The following is a 27,478-nucleotide window of genomic DNA, read 5'->3' on the forward strand; positions in this document are numbered from 1 at the left end:
CAGCTTCCTGATATGTTAAATAAAGGGAAAACATATATATATTTTTAAATTGTATTATTATTATTATTTTTAAATATCAGTGCGAATGTTGTCTGTAATCCATGGCTTTTTGGGGTATGTACGTACGGTCACTGTGGGGACGACGTCATCGATGCACTTATTGATGAAGCCAGTGACTGATGTGGTGTACTCCTCAATACCATGGGAAGAATCCCAGAACATATTCCAGTCTGTGCTGCAAAACAGTCCTGAAGCTTAGCATCTGCTTCATCTGACCACTTTCTTATAGACCGAGTCACTGGTGCTTCCTGCTTTAGTTTTTGCTTGTAAGCAGGAATCATGAGGATATAACTATGGTCAGATTTTCCAAATGGAGGGCGAGGGGGAGCTTTGTACGCATCTCTGTGTGTGGAGTAAAGGTGGTGTAGAGGTGATTTTCCCTCTGGTTGCACATTTAACATGCTGGTAGAAATAAGGTAAAACTGATTTGAGTTTCCCTGCATTAAAGTCCCCGGCCACTAGGAGCGCCACCTCTGGGGGATTGTTTCCTGTTTGCTTATAGCGGTATACAGCTCATTGAGTGAAGTGTTAGTAGCAGCATCGGTCTGCGGTGGTATATAGACACCTACGGAAAATATACAGTTGAAGTCAGAAGTTTACATACACTTAGGTTGGAGTCATTAAAACTCATTTTTCAACCACTCCACAAATTTCTTGTTAACAAACTATAGCTTTGGCAAGTCGGTTAGGACATCTACTTTGTGCATGACACAAGTCATTTTCCCAACAATTGTTTACAGACAGATTATTTCACTTATAATTCACCGTATCACAATTCCAGTGGGTCAGAAGTTTACATACACTAAGTTGACTGTGCCTTTAAACAGCTTGGAAAATTCCAGAAAATTATGTCATGGCTTTAGAAGCTTCTGATAGGCTAAGTGACATCATTTGAGTCAATTGGAGGTGTACCTGTGGATGTATTTCAAGGCCTACCTTCAAACTCAGTGCCTCTTTGCTTGACATCATGGGAAAATCAATAGAAATCAGCCAAGACCTCAGAAAAAAATTGTGGACCTCCACAAGTCTGGTTCATCCTTGGGAGCAATTTCCAAACTCCTGAAGGTACCACATTCATCTGGACAAACAATAGTATGCAAGTATAAACACCATGGGACCACGCAGCCGTCATACCGCTCAGGAAGGAGACGCGTTCTGTCTCCTAGAGATGAACGTACTTTGGTGCAAAAAGTGCAAATCAATCCCAGAACAACAGCAAAGGACTTTGTGAAGATGCTGGAGGAAACAGGTACAAAAGTATCTATATCGACATAACCTGAAAGGCCGCTCAGCAAGGAAGAAGCCACTGCTCCAAAACCGCCATAAAAAAGCCAGACTATGGTTTGCAACTGGCGGCCATCTCCTTCGGTGCCATTATCTATGTGAGCGGCTCTCCTCTAGTAAAAATTGCTGGATGGAAACCTGGTTGGCTAAAGGGAGCGGCTCTCCTGTAGTCAATGTAGCCTACCAAATTGCATCAGTGAGAGCCATTCATTTGGCTATTGGTAGGCCTAGGCTTTTTGGCTATTATCTGCAGATCAATGATGAAAACATTGGACGAATGTGGCCTCCTGATGTGTTTCAAGCATTGTTGTGGACGTAGAACTTTCCATTTGGTTGTTTTTCTGTTGAAGAGTGATTTTGAGAGTATGCGAGATGAGAGTATGTGAGCGGAGTTGAGCAGTCAGAAATCCCGCTCATATCTCGCTGGCGCGTCCTTTCCAACTTCTCCGCTAAAAACCGCTCCTTGCTCACAGGATAAAAAACTGCAGCTCCAAATTCCCTCCATTCATTAAAATCACTATTTAACCAACACCAATCTATTATTGTGACTACCTGGACCTACCAGTTGCTCTTGAAGTATTGAAACCAAACCCTATGATTTGAATGAAAAGTATTTTAATAACCAACATGAAAAGGTGACTGTGAAGAAGCTCTTATTTGAAATAGGTTACATGTCATATTAAACAGCATATTAACACTAAATAGGTCAGGAGCCAGACAGGCAGACTAATGTATTATTCAGGCTGTATTATTTCAATGATTTCAAGGCTATATTCTTCAAAGGAATACATTATGAAGCATTTGCGAGTGCGACGCAAAAGACTGGTAGGGACATAAAGCGCTCAGCATTTAAACAACATTTTGTTGTATTAAATCATTATTGTCTATACATTGCACATATAGGCTGTGACTTACTGAGAATAAAATACAAATTAAACTAAAATGCCTTTTTGGCTCAGTCTACAGTTCATTTTTAGAAACAGGAGTTTGGCCAGAGACTGGCTTCAGGTTCATGCGATGGTACCTGGAGAGCAGACCAGTACAGGAAAATACCCTCTTGGCGTTTGCAGAGCCACTGGGGATGCTCAACACCCTTCAGGTCACTCTTGCCAGGCTGGGCAGAGATGCAGAGTTGTTTTCACATTTTTCTATGGGTAGGCCGAAAGGTTTTTAGGCAAAATAACCGTATCAAAACGAAAAGCTCCTTGAAAGAGGTTATATGTCAGGCCTACTGGGCCAAAATATATTGTATAGATAATAGAACTTTTAAGAGATCTGGTTTCTTTGTTTCTAAATACTTTGCTACAATGGCACACTTAGTTTTCTGTTCGCATATGTACATAGTAAGTACCACATCATGAATCTTTTCAGACTCCATAATGATTCTTTAGTTGTGGACATGACATCACCACACTCCCTCTCTTGGTCATCTTCCTCTTTTCTAAGTCACCCTCATTTAGAACCTGTGTGTTTAATCAGTTTCTTTATGAAAATATTTAGTCAACTCCATGACAGTAGTTAAAGCAAGGGGCTATAGCAACACACAAGAAGGCTACAAATGCATGCTGGGCTAAGCATGCCCTGAGCTCACTGTGCATTTCGGATGGAATCAAGCCATCAGGATGTACCAGAGGCATCAGAATGTACCAGAGGCTTTAGAATGTACCAGAGGCTTTAGAATGTACCAGAGGCTTTAGAATGTACCAGAGGCATCAGAATGTACCAGAGGCTTTAGAATGTACCAGAGGCATCAGAATGTACCAGAGGCTTTAGAATGTACCAGAGGCATCAGAATGTACCAGAGGCTTTAGAATGTACCAGAGGCTTTAGAATGTACCAGAGGCATTAGAATGTACCAGAGGCTTTAGAATGTACCAGAGGCTTTAGAATGTACCAGAGGCATTGGAATGTACTAGAGGCTTTAGAATGTACCAGAGGCATTGGAATGTACCAGAGGCTTTAGAATGTACCAGAGGCATTAGAATGTACCAGAGGCATTGGAATGTACCAGAGGCTTTAGCATGTACCAGAGGCATTGGAATGTACCAGAGGCTTTAGAATGTACTAGAGGCTTTAGAATGTACCAGAGGTTTTAGAATGTACCAGAGGCTTTAGAATGTACCAGAGGCTTTGGAATGTACCAGAGGCTTTGGAATGTACCAGAGGCTTTGGAATGTACCAGAGGCTTTGGAATGTACCAGAAGCTTTGGAATGTACCAGAGGCTTTAGAATGTCCCAGAGGCTTTAGAATGTACCAGAGGCTTTAGAATGTACCAGAGGCTTTGGAATGTACCAGAGGCTTTAGAATGTACCAGAGGCGTTAGAATGTACCAGAGGCGTTAGAATGTACCAGAGGCGTTGGAATGTACCAGAGGCATTGGAATGTACCAGAGGCTTTAGAATGTACCAGAGGCTTTAGAATGTACCAGAGGCTTTAGAATGTACCAGAGGCATTGGAATGTACGAGAGGCTTTAGAATGTACCAGAGGCTTTAGAATGTACCAGAGGCATCAGAATGTACCAGAGGCTTTAGAATGTACCAGAGGCATCAGAATGTACCAGAGGCTTTAGAATGTACCAGAGGCATTGGAATGTACGAGAGGCTTTAGAATGTACCAGAGGCTTTAGAATGTACCAGAGGCATCAGAATGTACCAGAGGCTTTAGAATGTACCAGAGGTATCAGAATGTACCAGAGGCTTTAGAATGTACCAGAGGCTTTAGAATGTACCAGAGGCATCAGAATGTACCAGAGGCATCAGAATGTACCAGAGGCATCAGAATGTACCAGAGGCTTTAGAATGTACCAGAGGCATTAGAATGTACCAGATGCATTGGATCCTTCAGAGGCTTTAGAATGTACCAGAGGCTTTAGAATGTACCAGAGGCATTAGAATGTACCAGAGGCTTTAGAATGTACCAGAGGCTTTAGAATGTACCAGAGGCATTGGAATGTACTAGAGGCTTTAGAATGTACCAGAGGCATTGGAATGTACCAGAGGCTTTAGAATGTACCAGAGGCATTAGAATGTACCAGAGGCATTGGAATGTACCAGAGGCTTTAGCATGTACCAGAGGCATTGGAATGTACCAGAGGCTTTAGAATGTACTAGAGGCTTTAGAATGTACCAGAGGTTTTAGAATGTACCAGAGGCTTTAGAATGTACCAGAGGCTTTAGAATGTACCAGAGGCTTTGGAATGTACCAGAGGCTTTGGAATGTACCAGAGGCTTTAGAATGTACCAGAGGCTTTGGAATGTACCAGAGGCTTTAGAATGTACCAGAGGCTTTAGAATGTACCAGAGGCATTGGAATGTACCAGAGGCTTTAGAATGTACCAGAGGCTTTAGAATGTACCAGAGGCTTTAGAATGTACCAGAGGCATTGGAATGTACCAGAGGCTTTAGAATGTACCAGAGGCTTTAGAATGTACCAGAGGCATTAGAATGTACCAGATGCATTGGATCCTTCAGAGGCTTTAGAATGTACCAGAGGCTTTAGAATGTACCAGAGGCATTAGAATGTACCAGAGGCTTTAGAATGTACCAGAGGCTTTAGAATGTACCAGAGGCATTGGAATGTACTAGAGGCTTTAGAATGTACCAGAGGCATTGGAATGTACCAGAGGCTTTAGAATGTACCAGAGGCATTAGAATGTACCAGAGGCATTGGAATGTACCAGAGGCTTTAGCATGTACCAGAGGCATTGGAATGTACCAGAGGCTTTAGAATGTACTAGAGGCTTTAGAATGTACCAGAGGTTTTAGAATGTACCAGAGGCTTTAGAATGTACCAGAGGCTTTAGAATGTACCAGAGGCTTTGGAATGTACCAGAGGCTTTGGAATGTACCAGAGGCTTTAGAATGTACCAGAGGCTTTGGAATGTACCAGAGGCTTTAGAATGTACCAGAGGCTTTAGAATGTACCAGAGGCATTGGAATGTACCAGAGGCTTTAGAATGTACCAGAGGCTTTAGAATGTACCAGAGGCTTTAGAATGTACCAGAGGCATTGGAATGTACCAAAGGCTTTAGAATGTACCAGAGGCTTTAGAATGTACCAGAGGCTTTAGAATGTACCAGAGGCTTTAGAATGTACCAGAGGCTTTAGAATGTACCAGAGGCATTAGAATGTACCAGAGGCTTTGGAATGTACCAGAGGCTTTAGAATGTACCAGAGGCTTTAGAATGTACCAGAGGCTTTAGAATGTACCAGAGGCATTGGAATGTACCAGAGGCATTGGAATGTATCAGAGGCTTTAGAATGTACCAGAGGCTTTAGAATGTACCAGAGGCTTTAGAATGTATCAGAGGCTTTAGAATGTACCAGAGGCTTTAGAATGTACCAGAGGCATTAGAATGTACCAGAGGCATCAGAATGTACCAGAGGCTTTAGAATGTACCAGAGGCTTTAGAATGTACCAGAGGCTTTAGAATGTACCAGAGGCATCAGAATGTACTAGAGGCTTTAGAATGTACCAGAGGTTTTAGAATGTACCAGAGGCTTTAGAATGTACCAGAGGCTTTAGAATGTACCAGAGGCTTTGGAATGTACCAGAGGCTTTGGAATGTACCAGAGGCTTTAGAATGTACCAGAGGCTTTGGAATGTACCAGAGGCTTTAGAATGTACCAGAGGCTTTAGAATGTACCAGAGGCTTTAGAATGTACCAGAGGCATTGGAATGTACCAGAGGCTTTAGAATGTACCAGAGGCTTTAGAATGTACCAGAGGCTTTAGAATGTACCAGAGGCATTGGAATGTACGAGAGGCTTTAGAATGTACCAGAGGCTTTAGAATGTACCAGAGGCATTGGAATGTACCAGAGGCTTTAGAATGTACCAGAGGCTTTAGAATGTACCAGAGGCTTTAGAATGTACCAGAGGCATTGGAATGTACCAGAGGCTTTAGAATGTACCAGAGGCTTTAGAATGTACCAGAGGCTTTAGAATGTACCAGAGGCTTTAGAATGTACCAGAGGCTTTAGAATGTACCAGAGGCTTTAGAATGTACCAGAGGCTTTAGAATGTACCAGAGGCATTAGAATGTACCAGAGGCTTTGGAATGTACCAGAGGCTTTAGAATGTACCAGAGGCTTTAGAATGTACCAGAGGCTTTAGAATGTACCAGAGGCATTGGAATGTACCAGAGGCATTGGAATGTATCAGAGGCTTTAGAATGTACCAGAGGCTTTAGAATGTACCAGAGGCTTTAGAATGTATCAGAGGCTTTAGAATGTATCAGAGGCTTTAGAATGTACCAGAGGCTTTAGAATGTACCAGAGGCATTAGAATGTACCAGAGGCATCAGAATGTACCAGAGGCTTTAGAATGTACCAGAGGCTTTAGAATGTACCAGAGGCATTGGAATGTACCAGAGGCTTTAGAATGTACCAGAGGCTTTAGAATGTACCAGAGGCTTTAGAATGTACCAGAGGCTTTAGAATGTACCAGAGGCTTTAGAATGTACCAGAGGCAACTAAAATAGGCCCCAACCCAGGGACACGTGGCTGGCTACTCCGTGTACTTGTGGAAAACACTTTCGGCACGTGACAAATAACGTTTGATTTGTTCCCAGGGCCCTGGACAACAGTAGTGCACTATAGGAAACAGAATGCCCTCTGGGAGACAGCCCATGTAACTCTGTGTTCTGGTAGAGAAACATACCAGGTCACTATAGGAAACAGAATGCCCTCTGGGAGACAGCCCATGTAACTCTGTGTTCTGGTAGAGAAACGTACCAGGTCACTATAGGAAACAGAATGCCCTCTGGGAGACAGCCCATGTAACTCTGTGTTCTGGTAGAGAAACATACCAGGTCACTATAGGAAACAGAATGCCCTCTGGGAGACAGCCCATGTAACTCCATGTGTTCTGGTAGAGAAACATACCAGGTCACTATAGGGAACAGAATGCCCTCTGGGAGACAGCCCATGTAACTCTGTGTTCTGGTAGAGAAACATACCAGGTCACTATAGGAAACAGAATGCCCTCTGGGAGACAGCCCATGTAACTCTGTGTTCTGGTAGAGAAACATACCAGGTCACTATAGGAAACAGAATGCCCTCTGGGAGACAGCCCATGTAACTCTGTGTTCTGGTAGAGAAACATACCAGGTCACTATAGGAAACAGAATGCCCTCTGGGAGACAGCCCATGTAACTCTGTGTTCTGGTAGAGAAACATACCAGGTCACTATAGGAAACAGAATGCCCTCTGGGAGACAGCCCATGTAACTCTGTGTTCTGGTAGAGAAACATACCAGGTCACTATAGGAAACAGAATGCCCTCTGGGAGACAGCCCATGTAACTCTGTGTTCTGGTAGAGAAACGTACCAGGTCACTATAGGAAACAGAATGCCCTCTGGGAGACAGCCCATGTAACCCTGTGTTCTGGTAGAGAAACATACCAGGTCACTATAGGAAACAGAATGCCCTCTGGGAGACAGCCCATGTAACCCTGTGTTCTGGTAGAGAAACATACCAGGTCACTATAGGAAACAGAATGCCCTCTGGGAGACAGCCCATGTAACTCTGTGTTCTGGTAGAGAAACGTACCAGGTCATACAACTTGATACTGCTGATGAGGCTCATGGGTAGAGTGATGGTGCCGTACTGAGGATGGAGGAACAGGATGCCCTCTGTGAAGAAGCTCATCTTACCTGAAACACACAGACACAGGGGGTTAAAGGGACATCATTCACATTAACTACAGACTAACTCATTAACTAATTCAATAACTGACACACTGACTGGCTGGCTGGGTGGCTGACTGGGTGGCTGGCTGGCTGGCTGACTGGCTGGCTGACTGGCTGGCTGACTGGCTGGCTGGCTGGGTGGCTGACTGGCTGGCTGACTGGCTGGCTGACTGACTAGGTGGCTGACTGGCTGGCTGGCTGGCTGGGTGGCTGACTGGCTGATTGACTGGCTGGCTGACTGGGTGGCTGACTGGGTGGCTGACTGGCTGGCTGATTGACTGGCTGGCTGACTGGGTGGCTGACTGGCTGGCTGATTGACTGGCTGGCTGACTGGCTGGCTGACTGGGTGGCTGTCTGGGTGGCTGGCTGATTGACTGGCTGGCTGACTGACTGGCTGGCTGATTGACTGGCTGGCTGGCTGACTGGGTGGCTGACTGGCTGGCTGACTGGCTGGCTGGCTGGGTGGGTGGCTGACTGGCTGATTGACTGGGTGGCTGGCTGGCTGGCTGGCTGATTGACTGGCTGGCTGATTGACTGGGTGGCTGGCTGGGTGGCTGGCTGGCTGATTGACTGGCTGATTGACTGAGTGGCTGACTGGGTGGGTGACTGGCTGGCTGGCTGACTGGCTGGCTGGCTGGCTGGGTGGCTGACTGGCTGGCTGGCTGGCTGGCTGGCTGGCTGACTGGCTGGCTGGCTGGGTGCGTTCGAGTGGATCACTTTTTAATAGCCATTGTTCCTGTTCCCAAGAAAGCTACGGTAACTGAGCTAAATGATTCCTCACTTCTGTCATCATGAAGTGCTTTGAGAGACTAGTCAAGGATCATATCACCTCCACCCTACCAGCCACCCTAGACCCACTTCAGGTTGCATACCGTCCCAATAGATTCACAGACAATGCAATCGCCATCACACTGCACACTGCCCTAAACCATCTGGACAAGAGGAATACCTATCTAAGAATGCGGTTCATCGACTACAGAAAAGCATTTAACACCATAGTACCCTCCAAACTCATCACCAAGCTCGAGACCCTGGGTCTCGACACCACCTCTGTGCAACTGGGTCCTGGACTTCCTGACGGGCCGCCCCCAGGTGGTGAGGGTAGGTAACAACATCTCCACCCCGCTGATACTCAACACTGGGGCCCCACAAGGGTGTGTGCTCAGCCCCCTCCTGTACTCCCTGTTCACCCATGACTGCGTGGCCATGCACGCCTCCCACTCAATCATCAAGTTTGCAGACAGCACTACAGTAGTAGGCTTGATTACCAACGACGATACGTCCTACAGGGAGGAGGTGAGGGCCCTCGGAGTGTGGTGTCAGGAAAATAACCTCACACTCAACGTCAACAAAACAAAGGAGATGATCGTGGACTTCAGAAAACAGCAGAGGAAGCACCCCCCCATCCACATCAACGGGACAGTAGTGGAGAAGGTGGAAAGTTTTAAGTTCCTCGGTGTACACATCACGAACAAACTGAATTGGTCCACCCACACAGACAGCGTGGTGAAGAAGGCGCAGCAGCGCCTCTTCAACCTCAGGAGGCTGAAGAAATTTGGCTTGTCACCGAAAACACTCACAAACTTTTACAGATGCACAATCGAGAGCATCCTGTCCGGCTGTATCCCCACCTGATACGGCAACTGCTACGCCCACAACCGTAAGGCTCTCCAGAGGGTAGTGAGGTCTGTAGGACGCATCACCGGGGGCAAACTACCTGCCCTCCAGGACACCTACACCACCTGATGTCACAGGAAGGCCATAAAGATCATCAAGGACAACAACCACCCAAGCCACTGCCTGTTCACCCCGCTATCATCCAGAAGGCGAGGTCAGTACAGGTGCATCAAAGCGGGGACCGAGAGACTGAAAAATAGCTTCTATCTCAAGGCCATCAGACTGTTAAACAGCCATCAGTAACATTGAGTGGCTGCTGCCTACATACAGACTTGGAATCATTGGCCACTTTAATAAATGGACTTAATAAAGGTATCACTAGTCACTTTAAATAACGCCACTTTATATAATGTTTACATACCCTACATTACTCATCTCATATGTATATACTGTACTCTATACCATCTACTGCATCTTGCCTATGCCGTTCGGCCATCGCTCATCCATATATTTATATGTACATATTCTTATTCATTCCTTTACACTGGTGTGTATAAGGTAGTTGTTGTGAAATTGTTAGGTTATATTACTTGTTAGATATTACTGCACGGTCGGAACTAGTAGCGCAAGCATTTCACTACACTCGCATTAACATCTGCTAACCATGTGTATGTGACCAATACAATTTGGTCAAGTAGGTGACTATCGCTGGTTACTGCCATTCAAAGTGTGTTGCATTATGGGGATAAAAATGGTCCGACTTGCGACTGCATAAACGTTACAAAAGCCATGTGATCAAAGGTTATGACTGCAAGTTTCTGCAGTTGCTCTTCACCACGTCATCCTGTAGCCCTCACCTGCATTGTGGGAGGATCTATTGTCAACCAATCATTAGAGTGTTTTGGTTTGACCCATGTGAACGTGATTGAGACAGGAACCAACTTTGCCACAGTTTCACGTATACAGTAGATATGTACAAACGAATGTGATATTTGAGGCTCTCTCTCTGTACATTGTACACACAGTACCAGTCAAAAGTTAGGACACACCTACTCATTACAGGGTTTTTCAGAACTATGAAATAACACATATGGAATCATGTAGTAACCAAAAAAAGTGTTTAAAAAAATCTAAATATATTTGATATTCTTCAAAGTAGCTACCCTTTGCCTTGATAACAGCCTTGCACCACCATGTTGCACTGAGCCTTGCTGTTGGAAACCAGTAGCACCGACTTCCGGCTGTCGCAGATGCACCTCCCACAACGTAACTTGTCTAGAGCGGTTGCTTTCGCCTTTCTAATCTAACGAGACCACCAACTGACTGACTGACTGACTGCCTAACTGACCAACTGACCAACTGACTGACTGACTGACTGCCTGGACTGGCCTTGTTCCAGAGCATCAAAAGAAACGCAGGCGACTGACTGATATACAAATCACCTGGGATCATAAATAACTACTCATTATAATTTAGAGATCAGTCAGTCAGTCGAACACGGCCACCGGCTGGACTGACAGACTTGGCGGAACTGGACGAACTAGCTGGCTGGCTGGCTGACTGGCTGACGACAGAGAGAGCACTAAAGTCTGTGTCACCTTCCTCTGGAGTGGAGAGCTGGCTGTTGGAGAACACATGAGCTGTGTCTGCTGTAGTCAAAGAGGTGCCCAGGCAGGTACCGTCCTCCTCCTGGGGATTAAACACACATCAACACACTGACCAGCATTTCTCAATGTAACAACTGAAATATAGAAAACATGAGCTGTTGTTGTCTGACCTTCAGCAGGACCTGGGCCTTCTCAGAATGCTTCACATCAGACTCCACCTAAAGCCATTAGGACACACAGTTAACAAGGGCTGTGATCGAGAGGATCAAATCCACAATGCATTATGGATCAATTGTGACTGACTGATCCACAAATAATAATTAGCAGTTATTTATGATGCAAGGTGATTTGTAGGTCAGTCGGCAGTCGCCTGCAGTCATTTTGAAGCCCTTGAACACGGCCATTTTGTTGAAAGCAGGCGACTTGATCCCTGGATGAACGGAGAGAAAGGAGAGGAGAGAGGCGAGGAGAGAGGAAAGGAGAGAGGAAAGGAGAGAGAAGAGGAGAGAGGAAAGAAGAGGAGAGAGGAGAGAGGGTAGCATACCAGCCAGCAGACATAGCGAGGCAGAGCTGTAGTCAGGATGGTGTAGCAGCTGTCTGAGGAAACACTTCCATCTACAGGACAGACTCAACATTACAGTTAAACAGGACACAGACACACAGTTTAAAATAATAGGGAATAGGCATCGGTCAGGCCTAACAGTATGTGTCCCTCTTACCTTTCTGTTGGATGTTGATGCTGGACACCAGGAAGGACTCAGAGAAGATTACAGAGCCCAGGTCTCCTTTCCCCCACTGGAGGTCTGGGATGTCGTACACTGACATGGACGCCTGGAACACATAACCACCACTATAACGTATAACCCTTAACCCCTGACCCCTAACCCCACTGGAGGTCTGGGATGTCGTACACTGACATGGACGCCTGGAACACATAACCACCACTATAACGTATAACCCTTAACCCCTGACCCCACTGGAGGTCTGGGATGTCGTACACTGACATGGACGCCTGGAACACATAACCACCACTATAACGTATAACCCTTAACCCCTGACCCCTAACCCCACTGGAGGTCTGGGCTGTCATAACCTGACATTGACGCTTGTAATTCATTCCAATTGAATCAATCAAACACAGTGACATGCCTACCGCAAATGTTTTGTAACAATTATCAGGTTGGAAGTATTGACTTACAGTTTTCACCAAGAAGCAGCTCCCTTCATCACTCAGAGGAACAATTCTGAAAAGGAGAACAAGACGGAACATTTAGGAAAACAATGAGTCAATAAAAAGCCCCAGGACAAAATGTATATCACCAATCACTGACAACATTGAGTCATAGTGTGATGAAACACTTTCTTTATAACAATCAGAACCTACCTGCCCTGGTTGTTCACAGCTTGGATGTGGAAAACACTTTTAGATCTGAGAGAGAAAACAACAGGTAGAACCCTTTATACTAGATCAGCTAACGTCGTCATTCAGAGGACACTAATGAAGAACCCTTTATACTAGATCAGCTAACGTCTTCATTCAGAGGCCACTAATGAAGAACCCTTTATACTAGATCAGCTAACGTCGTCATTCAGAGGACACTAATGAAGAACACTTTATACTAGATCAGCTAACACTAATGAAGAACACTTTATACTAGATCAGCTAACGTCATCATTCAGAGGACACTAATGAAGAACCCTTTATACTAGATCAGCTAACACTAATGAAGAACCCTTTATACTAGATCAGCTAACACTAATGAAGAACACTTTATACTAGATCAGCTAACGTCATCATTCAGAGGACACTAATGAAGAACCCTTTATACTAGATCAGCTAACACTAATGAAGAACACTTTATACTAGATCAGCTAACACTAATGAAGAACCCTTTATACTAGATCAGCTAACGTCTTCATTCAGACGGCACTAATGAAGAACCCTTTATACTAGATCAGCTAACTTCATCATTCAGAGGACACTAATGAAGAACCCTTTATACTAGATCAGCTAACGTCGTCATTCAGAGGACACTAATGAAGAACCCTTTATACTAGATCAGCTAACACTAATGAAGAACACTTTATACTAGATCAGCTAACACTAATGAAGAACACTTTATACTAGATCAGCTAACATCATCATTCATAGGACACTAATGAAGAACACTTTATACTAGATCAGCTAACATCATCATTCAGAGGACAGTAATGAAGAGCACTTTATACTAGATCAGCTAACGTCGTCATTCAGAGGACAGTAATGAAGAGCACTTTATACTAGATCAGCTAACGTCTTCATTCAGACGACACTAATGAAGAACCCTTTATACTAGATCAGCTAACGTCATCATTCAGAGGACACTAATGAAGAGCACTTTATACTAGATCAGCTAACGTCTTCATTCAGACGACACTAATGAAGAACCCTTTATACTAGATCAGCTAACGTCATCATTCAGAGGACACTAATGAAGAACCCTTTATACTAGATCAGCTAACGTCATCATTCAGAGGACACTAATGAAGAACACTTTATACTAGATCAGCTAACGTCATCATTCAGAGGACACTAATGAAGAACCCTTTATACTAGATCAGCTAACACTAATGAAGAACACTTTCTACTAGATCAGCTAACACTAATGAAGAACACTTTATACTAGATCAGCTAACGTCATCATTCAGAGGACACTAATGAAGAACACTTTATACTAGATCACTAATGACATTAAATACCTTATTCCTTCTATTGGAATACAAAGGTAGTATTGTTATCTATTGTGACAGGTGTGCTGGTACCTGAGAGCAGTTCTGTACTGAGGCAGGTGGACCGAGTCCAGTGCCAGCTGGAAGGTATGCTCTGCTACGTCCTTGGCCTGGAAATATACACACGTCTCAGTCAGTAACGAAACACTCGTCCTCATCCAACGCCTACAGTATACCGTGTATAGCTAGTTACAGTATACCGTGTATAGCTAGTTACAGCATACCGCCGTGCCTAGCTAGTTACAGTATACCATGTATAGCTAGTTACAGCATACCGTGCCTAGCTAGTTACAGTATACCGTGCACAGCTAGTTACAGTATACCGTGTATAGCTAGTTACAGCATACCGCCGTGCCTAGCTAGTTACAGTATACCATGTATAGCTAGTTACAGCATACCGCCGTGCCTAGCTAGTTACAGTATACCATGTATAGCTAGTTACAGTATACCGTGCACAGCTAGTTACAGCATACCGTGTATAGCTAGTTACAGTATACCGTGCATAGCTAGTTACAGTATACCGTGCATAGCTAGTTACAGTATACCGGGCCTAGCTAGTTATAGTATACTGTGCATAGCTAGTTACAGTATACCGTGTATAGCTAGTTATAGTATGCCGTGTATAGCTAGTTACAGTATACCGTGTATAGCTAGTTACAGTATACCGTGTATAGCTAGTTACAGTATACCGTGCCTAGCTAGTTACAGCATACCGTGTATAGCTAGTTACAGTATACCGTGTATAGCTAGTTACAGTATACCGTGCATAGCTAGTTACAGTATACCGTGTATAGCTAGTTACAGTATACCGTGTATAGCTAGTTACAGTATGCCGTGTATAGCTAGTTACAGTATACCGTGTATAGCTAGTTACAGTATACCGTGTATAGCTAGTTACAGTATACCGGGCCTAGCTAGTTACAGCATACCGCCGTGTATAGCTAGTTACAGCAAACGTGTATAGCTAGTTACAGTATACCTTGTTTAGCTAGTTACAGTATACTGTCTATAGCTAGTTACAGTATAACATTGTAGCTAGTTACAGTATACTGTGCATAGCTAGTTACAGTTTACCGTGCCTAGCTAGTTACAGCAAACGTGTGTATATCTAGTTAGGCAGCTCAGTTTCAGAGCTTTGAGCCAACAAGCGAAAGTTTGCTGGATGGAATCCCCGAGCTGACAATGTAAAAATGTGTCGTTCTTCCCCTGATCAAGGCAGTTAACCCAGTGTTCCCCGGGCAGTGAAGACCTGGATTATGGCAGCCTCCCCACCTCTCTGATTCAGAGCGGTGAACATGTGTCGTTCTGCCCCTGATCAAGGCAGTTAACCCAGTGTTCCCCGGGCAGTGAAGACCTAGATTATGGCAGCCTCCCCCACCTCTCTGATTCAGAGCGGTGAACATGTCAGTTGAATGCATTCAGTTGAACCATTGACTAGGTATCCCCCTTTCCCCTTCAGTACACCATGTATAGCTAGTTACAGCAAATGTGTATAGCTAGTTATAGTATACCATTAGTTATAGTATACCATGTATAGCTAGTTACAGCAAATGTGTATAGCTAGTTATAGTATACCATTAGCTATAGTATACCATGTAAAGCTAGTTACAGCAAACGTGCAGCTAGTTACAGCAAACATACAGTTGAAGTTGGAAGTTTACATACACTTAGGTTGGAGTCATTAAAACTCGTTTTTTCAACCACTCCACAAATTTGTTGCTAACAAACTATAGTTTTGGCAAGTCGGTTAGGACATCTACTTTGTGCATGACACAAGTAATTTTTCCAGCAATTGTTTACAGACAGATTATTTCACTTATAATTCACTGTATCACAATTCCAGTGGGTCAGAAGTTTACATACACTAAGTTGACTGTGGCTTTAAACAGCTTGGAAAATTCCAGAAAATTATGTCATGGCTTTAGAAGCTTCTGATAGGTTAATTGACATCATTTGAGTCAATTGGAGGTGTACCTGTGGATGTATTTCAAGGCCTACCTTCAAACTCAGTGCCTCTTTGCTTGACATCATGGGAAAATCAAAAGAAATCAGCCAAGACTTCAGAAAAAAATGTGTAGACGTCCACAAGTCTGGTTCATCTTTGGGAGCAATTTCCAAACGCCTGAAGGAACCACGTTCATCTGTACAAACAATAGTACGCAAGTATAAACACCATGGGACCACGCAGCCGTCATACTGCTCAGGAAGGAGAAGCGTTCTGTCTCCAAGAGATGAACGTACCTTGGTGAGAAAAGTACAAATCAATCCCAGAACAACAGCAAAGGACCTTGTGAAGATGCTGGAGGAAACAGGTACAAAAGTATCTATCTATATCCACAGTAAAACGAGGCCTATATCAACATAACGTGAAAGGCCGCTCAGCAAGGAAGAAGCCACTGCTCCAAAACTGCCATAAAAAAAGCCAGACTATGGTTTGGAACTGCACATGGGGACAAAGATTGTACTTTTTGGAGAAATGTCCTCTGGTCTGATGAAACAAAAATTTAACTGTTTGGCTATAATGACCATCGTTATGTTTGGAGGAAAAAGGGGAAGCTTGCAAGCCGAAGAACACCATCCCAACCGTGAAGCACGGAGGTGGCAGCATCATGTTGTGGGAGTGCTTTGCTGCAGGAGGGACTGGTGCACTTCACAAAATAGATGGCATCATGAGGGCGGGAAATTATGTGGATATATTGAAGCAACATTTCAAGACATCAGTCAGGAAGTTAAAGCTTGGTTGCAAATGGGTCTTCCAAATGGACAATGACCCCAAGCATACGTCCAAAGTTGTGGCAAAATGGCTTAAGGACAACAAAGTCAAGGTATTGGAGTGGCCATCACAAAGCCCTGACCTCAATCCCATAGAAAATTTGTGGGCAGAACTGAAAAAGTGTGTGTGAGCAAGAAGGCCTACAAGCCTGACTCAGTTACACCAGCTCTGTCAGGAGGAATGGGCCAAAATTCACCCAACTTATTGTGGGAAGCTTGTGGAAGGCTACCCGAAACGTTTGACCCAAGGTAAATAATTTAAAGGCAATGCTAACAAATACTAATTGAGTGTATGTAAACTTCTGACCCACTGGGAATGTGATGAAAGAAATAAAAGCTGAAATAAATAATTCTCTCTACTATTATTCTGACATTTCACATTCTTAAAATAAAGTGGTGAACCAAACTGACCTAAGACAAGGAATTTTTACTAGGATTAAATGTCAGGAATTGTGAAAAACTGAGTTTAAATGTATTTGGCTAAGGTGTACGTAAACTTCCGACTTCAACTGTAGCTAGTTGGAGAAAGGACTATCACCTTAGTAGCACTAGTGGTGTTGGAGTAGCATTTGATTCCAGCCAGGACCGACTGGACGGCTGCTGCATAGATCTGAGAGAGAAGACTGGAAGAGAGATCGATTTAACACCGTACATACACTACGTGGACAAAAGTATGTGGACAGCTGCTCATTGAACCTCTCATCTCACTTCGGGCCATGTAGTGTAATATGTAGATCTAGAAGAGATAGATTTAACACCGTACATACACTACATGGACAAAGGCATGTGGACAGCTGCTCATTGAACCTCTCCTCTCACTTCGGGCCATGTAGTGTAATATGTAGATCTAGAAGAGATAGATTTAACACCGTACATACACTACATGGACAAAGGCATGTGGACAGCTGCTCATTGAACCTCTCCTCTCACTTCGGGCCATGTAGTGTAATATGTAGATCTAGAAGAGATAGATTTAACACCGTACATACACTACATGGACAAAGGCATGTGGGCAGCTGCTCATTGAACCTCTCATCTCACTTCGGGCCATGTAGTGTAATATGTAGATCTAGAAGAGATAGATTTAACACCGTACATACACTACATGGACAAAGGCATGTGGACAGCTGCTCATTGAACCTCTCCTCTCACTTCGGGCCATGTAGTGTAATATGTAGATCTAGAAGAGATAGATTTAACACCGTACATACACTACATGGACAAAGGCATGTGGACAGCTGCTCATTGAACCTCTCCTCTCACTTCGGGCCATGTAGTGTAATATGTAGATCTAGAAGAGATAGATTTAACACCGTACATACACTACATGGACAAAGGCATGTGGACAGCTGCTCATTGAACCTCTCCTCTCACTTCGGGCCATGTAGTGTAATATGTAGATCTAGAAGAGATAGATTTAACACCGTACATACACTACATGGACAAAGGCATGTGGACAGCTGCTCATTGAACCTCTCATCTCACTTCGGGCCATGTAGTGTAATATGTAGATCTAGAAGAGATAGATTTAACACCGTACATACACTACATGGACAAAGGCATGTGGACAGCTGCTCATTGAACCTCTCCTCTCACTTCGGGCCATGTAGTGTAATATGTAGATCTAGAAGAGATAGATTTAACACCGTACATACACTACATGGACAAAGGCATGTGGACAGCTGCTCATTGAACCTCTCATCTCACTTTGGGCCATGTAGTGTAATATGTAGATCTAGAAGAGATAGATTTAACACCGTACATACACTACATGGACAAAGGCATGTGGACAGCTGCTCATTGAACCTCTCCTCTCACTTCGGGCCATGTAGTGTAATATGTAGATCTAGAAGAGATAGATTTAACACCGTACATACACTACATGGACAAAGGCATGTGGACAGCTGCTCATTGAACCTCTCCTCTCACTTCGGGCCATGTAGTGTAATATGTAGATCTAGAAGAGATAGATTTAACACCGTACATACACTACATGGACAAAGGCATGTGGGCAGCTGCTCATTGAACCTCTCATCTCACTTCGGGCCATGTAGTGTAATATGTAGATCTAGAAGAGATAGATTTAACACCGTACATACACTACATGGACAAAGGCATGTGGACAGCTGCTCATTGAACCTCTCCTCTCACTTCGGGCCATGTAGTGTAATATGTAGATCTAGAAGAGATAGATTTAACACCGTACATACACTACATGGACAAAGGCATGTGGACAGCTGCTCATTGAACCTCTCCTCTCACTTCGGGCCATGTAGTGTAATATGTAGATCTAGAAGAGATAGATTTAACACCGTACATACACTACATGGACAAAGGCATGTGGACAGCTGCTCATTGAACCTCTCCTCTCACTTCGGGCCATGTAGTGTAATATGTAGATCTAGAAGAGATAGATTTAACACCGTACATACACTACATGGACAAAGGCATGTGGACAGCTGCTCATTGAACCTCTCCTCTCACTTCGGGCCATGTAGTGTAATATGTAGATCTAGAAGAGATAGATTTAACACCGTACATACACTACATGGACAAAGGCATGTGGACAGCTGCTCATTGAACCTCTCATCTCACTTCGGGCCATGTAGTGTAATATGTAGATCTAGAAGAGATAGATTTAACACCGTACATACACTACATGGACAAAGGCATGTGGACAGCTGCTCATTGAACCTCTCCTCTCACTTCGGGCCATGTAGTGTAATATGTAGATCTAGAAGAGATAGATTTAACACCGTACATACACTACATGGACAAAGGCATGTGGACAGCTGCTCATTGAACCTCTCCTCTCACTTCGGGCCATGTAGTGTAATATGTAGATCTAGAAGAGATAGATTTAACACCGTACATACACTACATGGACAAAGGCATGTGGACAGCTGCTCATTGAACCTCTCCTCTCACTTCGGGCCATGTAGTGTAATATGTAGATCTAGAAGAGATAGATTTAACACCGTACATACACTACATGGACAAAGGCATGTGGACAGCTGCTCATTGAACCTCTCATCTCACTTCGGGCCATGTAGTGTAATATGTAGATCTAAAAGAGATAGATTTAACACCGTACATACAATACATGGACAAAGGCATGTGGACAGCTGCTCATTGAACCTCTCCTCTCACTTCGGGCCATGTAGTGTAATATGTAGATCTAGAAGAGATAGATTTAACACCGTACATACACTACATGGACAAAGGCATGTGGACAGCTGCTCATTGAACCTCTCCTCTCACTTCGGGCCATGTAGTGTAATATGTAGATCTAGAAGAGATAGATTTAACACCGTACATACACTACATGGACAAAGGCATGTGGACAGCTGCTCATTGAACCTCTCCTCTCACTTCGGGCCATGTAGTGTAATATGTAGATCTAGAAGAGATAGATTTAACACCGTACATACACTACATGGACAAAGGCATGTGGACAGCTGCTCATTGAACCTCTCCTCTCACTTCGGGCCATGTAGTGTAATATGTAGATCTAGAAGAGATAGATTTAACACCGTACATACACTACATGGACAAAGGCATGTGGACAGCTGCTCATTGAACCTCTCCTCTCACTTCGGGCCATGTAGTGTAATATGTAGATCTCTACATAATATCCAGGCACTTCTAGAGCATGGGTTCGCAACAGGTTTCACTAAGGCCCAACTTCCAGCATTGGGGGACATACCTCACCACCCCCTGCACATGTGTGCACGCCATGCCTATTCTATGGGCACAAGCACTGTTCAAACCCCTCTTGTTGGCGGTGAGAACATTTTGCAGGTTTAAAGCAAAACTGTCTAATGTGAATTCTTATGTTATTTTGAGAGAATCAAACATTACTACAAAATCTATGGACTTAAAAAAACGCAGCTAAAAAGCGTTTGCTGAGATGGGCTAGTTGATCTGGACATTTCTGACAAGTTATAAATATCTCTCTAACGTCTGTAATGACATGTCAAGTTATAAATATCTCTATAAGGTCTGTAATGACATGTCAAGTTATAAATATCTCTCTAACGTCTGTAATGACATGTCAAGTTATAAATATCTCTATAAGGTCTGTAATGACATGTCAAGTTATAAATATCTCTCTAACGTCTGTAATGACATGTCAAGTTATAAATATCTCTCTAAGGTCTGTAATGACATGACAAGTTATAAATATCTCTCTAAGGTCTGTAATGACTGACAGGACAAGTTATAAATATCTCTCTAAGGTCTGTAATGACTGACATGTCAAGTTATAAATATCTCTCTAAGGTCTGTAATGACAAGTTATAAATATCTCTCTGAGGTCTGTAATGACTGACAGGACAAGTTATAAATATCTCTCTGAGGTCTGTAATGACTGACAGGACAAGTTATAAATATCTCTCTAAGGTCTGTAATGACAAGTTATAAATATCTCTCTAAGGTCTGTAATGACTGACAGGTTATAAATATCTCTCTAAGGTCTGTAATGACTGACAGGACAAGTTATAAATATCTCTCTAAGGTCTGTAATGACTGACAGGACAAGTTATAAATATCTCTCTGAGGTCTGTAATGACAAGTTATAAATATCTCTCTAAGGTCTGTAATGACATGACATGACAAGTTATAAATATCTCTCTAAGGTCTGTAATGACATGACATGACAAGTTATAAATATCTCTCTGAGGTCTGTAATGACAAGTTATAAATATCTCTCTAAGGTCTGTAATGACAAGTTATAAATATCTCTCTAAGGTCTGTAATGACATGACATGACAAGTTATAAATATCTCTCTAAGGTCTGTAATGACAAGTTATAAATATCTCTCTGAGGTCTGTAATGACTGACAGGACAAGTTATAAATATCTCTCTGAGGTCTGTAATGACAAGTTATAAATATCTCTCTGAGGTCTGTAATGACAAGTTATAAATATCTCTCTAAGGTCTGTAATGACAAGTTATAAATATCTCTCTAAGGTCTGTAATGACTGACAGGACAAGTTATAAATATCTCTCTAAGGTCTGTAATGACTGACAGGACAAGTTATAAATATCTCTCTGAGGTCTGTAATGACAAGTTATAAATATCTCTCTAAGGTCTGTAATGACAAGTTATAAATATCTCTCTAAGGTCTGTAATGACTGACAGGACAAGTTATAAATATCTCTCTAAGGTCTGTAATGACTGACAGGACAAGTTATAAATATCTCTCTAAGGTCTGTAATGACTGACAGGACAAGTTATAAATATCTCTCTAAGGTCTGTAATGACTGACAGGACAAGTTATAAATATCTCTCTGAGGTCTGTAATGACAAGTTATAAATATCTCTCTAAGGTCTGTAATGACTGACAGGACAAGTTATAAATATCTCTCTAAGGTCTGTAATGACTGACAGGACAAGTTATAAATATCTCTCTAAGGTCTGTAATGACAAGTTATAAATATCTCTCTAAGGTCTGTAATGACAAGTTATAAATATCTCTCTGAGGTCTGTAATGACTGACAGGACAAGTTATAAATATCTCTATAAGGTCTGTAATGACATGACAGGTTATAAATATCTCTCTAAGGTCTGTAATGACTGACAGGACAAGTTATAAATATCTCTCTAAGGTCTGTAATGACAAGTTATAAATATCTCTCTAAGGTCTGTAATGACAAGTTATAAATATCTCTCTAAGGTCTGTAATGACTGACAGGACAAGTTATAAATATCTCTATAAGGTCTGTAATGACATGACAGGTTATAAATATCTCTCTAAGGTCTGTAATGACTGACAGGACAAGTTATAAATATCTCTCTAAGGTCTGTAATGACAAGTTATAAATATCTCTCTAAGGTCTGTAATGACAAGTTATAAATATCTCTCTAAGGTCTGTAATGACAAGTTATAAATATCTCTCTAAGGTCTGTAATGACAAGTTATAAATATCTCTCTAAGGTCTGTAATGACAAGTTATAAATATCTCTCTAAGGTCTGTAATGACAAGTTATAAATATCTCTCTGAGGTCTGTAATGACTGACAGGACAAGTTATAAATATCTCTCTAAGGTCTGTAATGACAAGTTATAAATATCTCTCTAAGGTCTGTAATGACTGACAGGACAAGTTATAAATATCTCTCTAAGGTCTGTAATGACAAGTTATAAATATCTCTCTGAGGTCTGTAATGACTGACAGGACAAGTTATAAATATCTCTCTGAGGTCTGTAATGACTGACAGGACAAGTTATAAATATCTCTCTAAGGTCTGTAATGACAAGTTATAAATATCTCTCTAAGGTCTGTAATGACTGACAGGACAAGTTATAAATATCTCTCTAAGGTCTGTAATGACAAGTTATAAATATCTCTCTGAGGTCTGTAATGACTGACAGGACAGGTTATAAATATCTCTCTAAGGTCTGTAATGACTGACATGTCAAGTTATAAATATCTCTCTAAGGTCTGTAATGACTGACAGGACAAGTTATAAATATCTCTCTAAGGTCTGTAATGACAAGTTATAAATATCTCTCTAAGGTCTGTAATGACTGACATGACAAGTTATAAATATCTCTCTAAGGTCTGTAATGACATGTCAAGTTATAAATATCTCTCTGAGGTCTGTAATGACATGTTATAAATATCTCTCTAAGGTCTGTAATGACATGACAAGTTATAAATATCTCTCTAAGGTCTGTAATGACTGACAGGACAAGTTATAAATATCTCTCTAAGGTCTGTAATGACTGACAGGACAAGTTATAAATATCTCTCTAAGGTCTGTAATGACTGACATGTCAAGTTATAAATATCTCTCTAAGGTCTGTAATGACTGACAGGACAAGTTATAAATATCTCTCTAAGGTCTGTAATGACTGACAGGACAAGTTATAAATATCTCTCTAAGGTCTGTAATGACTGACATGTCAAGTTATAAATATCTCTCTAAGGTCTGTAATGACTGACAGGACAAGTTATAAATATCTCTCTAAGGTCTGTAATGACTGACATGTCAAGTTATAAATATCTCTCTAAGGTCTGTAATGACATGACAAGTTATAAATATCTCTCTGAGGTCTGTAATGACAAGTTATAAATATCTCTCTGAGGTCTGTAATGACAAGTTATAAATATCTCTCTAAGGTCTGTAATGACTGACAGGACAAGTTATAAATATCTCTCTAAGGTCTGTAATGACTGACAGGACAAGTTATAAATATCTCTCTAAGGTCTGTAATGACATGACAAGTTATAAATATCTCTCTAAGGTCTGTAATGACATGTCAAGTTATAAATATCTCTCTGAGGTCTGTAATGACATGTTATAAATATCTCTCTAAGGTCTGTAATGACTGACAGGACAAGTTATAAATATCTCTCTAAGGTCTGTAATGACTGACAGGACAAGTTATAAATATCTCTCTAAGGTCTGTAATGACTGACATGTCAAGTTATAAATATCTCTCTAAGGTCTGTAATGACTGACAGGACAAGTTATAAATATCTCTCTAAGGTCTGTAATGACTGACAGGACAAGTTATAAATATCTCTCTAAGGTCTGTAATGACTGACAGGACAAGTTATAAATATCTCTCTAAGGTCTGTAATGACTGACAGGACAAGTTATAAATATCTCTCTAAGGTCTGTAATGACTGACAAGTTATAAATATCTCTCTAAGGTCTGTAATGACTGACAGGACAAGTTATAAATATCTCTCTAAGGTCTGTAATGACAAGTTATAAATATCTCTCTAAGGTCTGTAATGACAAGTTATAAATATCTCTCTAAGGTCTGTAATGACTGACAGGACAAGTTATACATATCTCTCTAAGGTCTGTAATGACTGACAAGTTATAAATATCTCTCTAAGGTCTGTAATGACTGACAGGACAAGTTATAAATATCTCTCTAAGGTCTGTAATGACAAGTTATAAATATCTCTCTGAGGTCTGTAATGACTGACATGTCAAGTTATAAATATCTCTCTAAGGTCTGTAATGACTGACAGGACAAGTTATAAATATCTCTCTAAGGTCTGTAATGACTGACAGGACAAGTTATAAATATCTCTCTAAGGTCTGTAATGACTGACAGGACAAGTTATAAATATCTCTCTAAGGTCTGTAATGACAAGTTATAAATATCTCTCTAAGGTCTGTAATGACAAGTTATAAATATCTCTCTAAGGTCTGTAATGACTGACAGGACAAGTTATACATATCTCTCTAAGGTCTGTAATGACTGACAAGTTATAAATATCTCTCTAAGGTCTGTAATGACTGACAGGACAAGTTATAAATATCTCTCTAAGGTCTGTAATGACAAGTTATAAATATCTCTCTAAGGTCTGTAATGACAAGTTATAAATATCTCTCTGAGGTCTGTAATGACTGACAGGACAAGTTATAAATATCTCTCTAAGGTCTGTAATGACTGACAGGTTATAAATATCTCTCTAAGGTCTGTAATGACTGACATGTCAAGTTATAAATATCTCTCTAAGGTCTGTAATGACTGACAGGACAAGTTATAAATATCTCTCTAAGGTCTGTAATGACAAGTTATAAATATCTCTCTAAGGTCTGTAATGACTGACAGGACAAGTTATAAATATCTCTCTAAGGTCTGTAATGACTGACATGTCAAGTTATAAATATCTCTCTAAGGTCTGTAATGACAAGTTATAAATATCTCTCTGAGGTCTGTAATGACTGACAGGACAAGTTATAAATATCTCTCTAAGGTCTGTAATGACTGACAGGACAAGTTATAAATATCTCTCTAAGGTCTGTAATGACTGACAGGACAAGTTATAAATATCTCTCTAAGGTCTGTAATGACAAGTTATAAATATCTCTCTGAGGTCTGTAATGACTGACAGGACAAGTTATAAATATCTCTCTAAGGTCTGTAATGACAAGTTATAAATATCTCTCTGAGGTCTGTAATGACAAGTTATAAATATCTCTCTAAGGTCTGTAATGACAAGTTATAAATATCTCTCTGAGGTCTGTAATGACAAGTTATAAATATCTCTCTGAGGTCTGTAATGACAAGTTATAAATATCTCTCTGAGGTCTGTAATGACAAGTTATAAATATCTCTCTGAGGTCTGTAATGACTGACAGGACAAGTTATAAATATCTCTCTAAGGTCTGTAATGACTGACATGTCAAGTTATAAATATCTCTCTAAGGTCTGTAATGACAAGTTATAAATATCTCTCTGAGGTCTGTAATGACTGACAGGTTATAAATATCTCTCTAAGGTCTGTAATGACAAGTTATAAATATCTCTCTGAGGTCTGTAATGACAAGTTATAAATATCTCTCTGAGGTCTGTAATGACAAGTTATAAATATCTCTCTAAGGTCTGTAATGACAAGTTATAAATATCTCTCTAAGGTCTGTAATGACTGACATGTCAAGTTATAAATATCTCTCTGAGGTCTGTAATGACTGACAGGACAAGTTATAAATATCTCTCTAAGGTCTGTAATGACAAGTTATAAATATCTCTCTGAGGTCTGTAATGACTGACAGGACAGGTTATAAATATCTCTCTAAGGTCTGTAATGACAAGTTATAAATATCTCTCTGAGGTCTGTAATGACTGACAGGACAAGTTATAAATATCTCTCTGAGGTCTGTAATGACATGACAAGTTATAAATATCTCTCTAAGGTCTGTAATGACAAGTTATAAATATCTCTCTGAGGTCTGTAATGACTGACAGGACAGGTTATAAATATCTCTCTAAGGTCTGTAATGACAAGTTATAAATATCTCTCTGAGGTCTGTAATGACTGACAGGACAAGTTATAAATATCTCTCTAAGGTCTGTAATGACTGACAGGACAAGTTATAAATATCTCTCTAAGGTCTGTAATGACTGACAGGACAAGTTATAAATATCTCTCTAAGGTCTGTAATGACTGACAGGACAAGTTATAAATATCTCTCTGAGGTCTGTAATGACTGACAGGACAAGTTATAAATATCTCTCTAAGGTCTGTAATGACATGTCAAGTTATAAATATCTCTCTAAGGTCTGTAATGACTGACAGGACAAGTTATAAATATCTCTCTAAGGTCTGTAATGACATGACAAGTTATAAATATCTCTCTAAGGTCTGTAATGACTGACAGGACAAGTTATAAATATCTCTCTGAGGTCTGTAATGACTGACAGGACAAGTTATAAATATCTCTCTAAGGTCTGTAATGACTGACAGGACAAGTTATAAATATCTCTCTAAGGTCTGTAATGACATGACAAGTTATAAATATCTCTCTAAGGTCTGTAATGACTGACATGTCAAGTTATAAATATCTCTCTAAGGTCTGTAATGACAAGTTATAAATATCTCTCTGAGGTCTGTAATGACTGACAGGACAAGTTATAAATATCTCTCTAAGGTCTGTAATGACTGACAGGACAAGTTATAAATATCTCTCTAAGGTCTGTAATGACAAGTTATAAATATCTCTCTAAGGTCTGTAATGACAAGTTATAAATATCTCTCTAAGGTCTGTAATGACAAGTTATAAATATCTCTCTAAGGTCTGTAATGACAAGTTATAAATATCTCTCTGAGGTCTGTAATGACAAGTTATAAATATCTCTCTAAGGTCTGTAATGACAAGTTATAAATATCTCTCTAAGGTCTGTAATGACTGACAGGACAAGTT

The 27,478-nt window shown here is 41.3% G+C and overlaps 1 protein-coding gene across 1 annotated transcript in view; it reads right to left on the reverse strand.

The window, feature by feature from the left end:
- Window positions 1-27,478, reverse strand: part of dnaaf9 (dynein axonemal assembly factor 9) — a 126,554-nt gene that overhangs the window by 71,206 nt on the left and 27,870 nt on the right. The window contains exons 12-20 of the mRNA XM_071382351.1: window positions 17,339-17,423; window positions 14,062-14,138; window positions 12,644-12,688; window positions 12,458-12,503; window positions 11,979-12,090; window positions 11,804-11,874; window positions 11,430-11,477; window positions 11,251-11,341; window positions 7,896-7,999 (exon numbers count right to left, since the gene is read on the reverse strand). Coding sequence (XP_071238452.1) covers window positions 7,896-7,999; window positions 11,251-11,341; window positions 11,430-11,477; window positions 11,804-11,874; window positions 11,979-12,090; window positions 12,458-12,503; window positions 12,644-12,688; window positions 14,062-14,138; window positions 17,339-17,423 — 679 coding nt within the window. The remainder of the gene's footprint in view (window positions 1-7,895; window positions 8,000-11,250; window positions 11,342-11,429; window positions 11,478-11,803; window positions 11,875-11,978; window positions 12,091-12,457; window positions 12,504-12,643; window positions 12,689-14,061; window positions 14,139-17,338; window positions 17,424-27,478) is intronic.

This window comes from Salvelinus alpinus, chromosome 34 (genome assembly GCF_045679555.1).
Source record: "Salvelinus alpinus chromosome 34, SLU_Salpinus.1, whole genome shotgun sequence".
Lineage (NCBI taxonomy): Eukaryota > Metazoa > Chordata > Actinopteri > Salmoniformes > Salmonidae > Salvelinus > Salvelinus alpinus.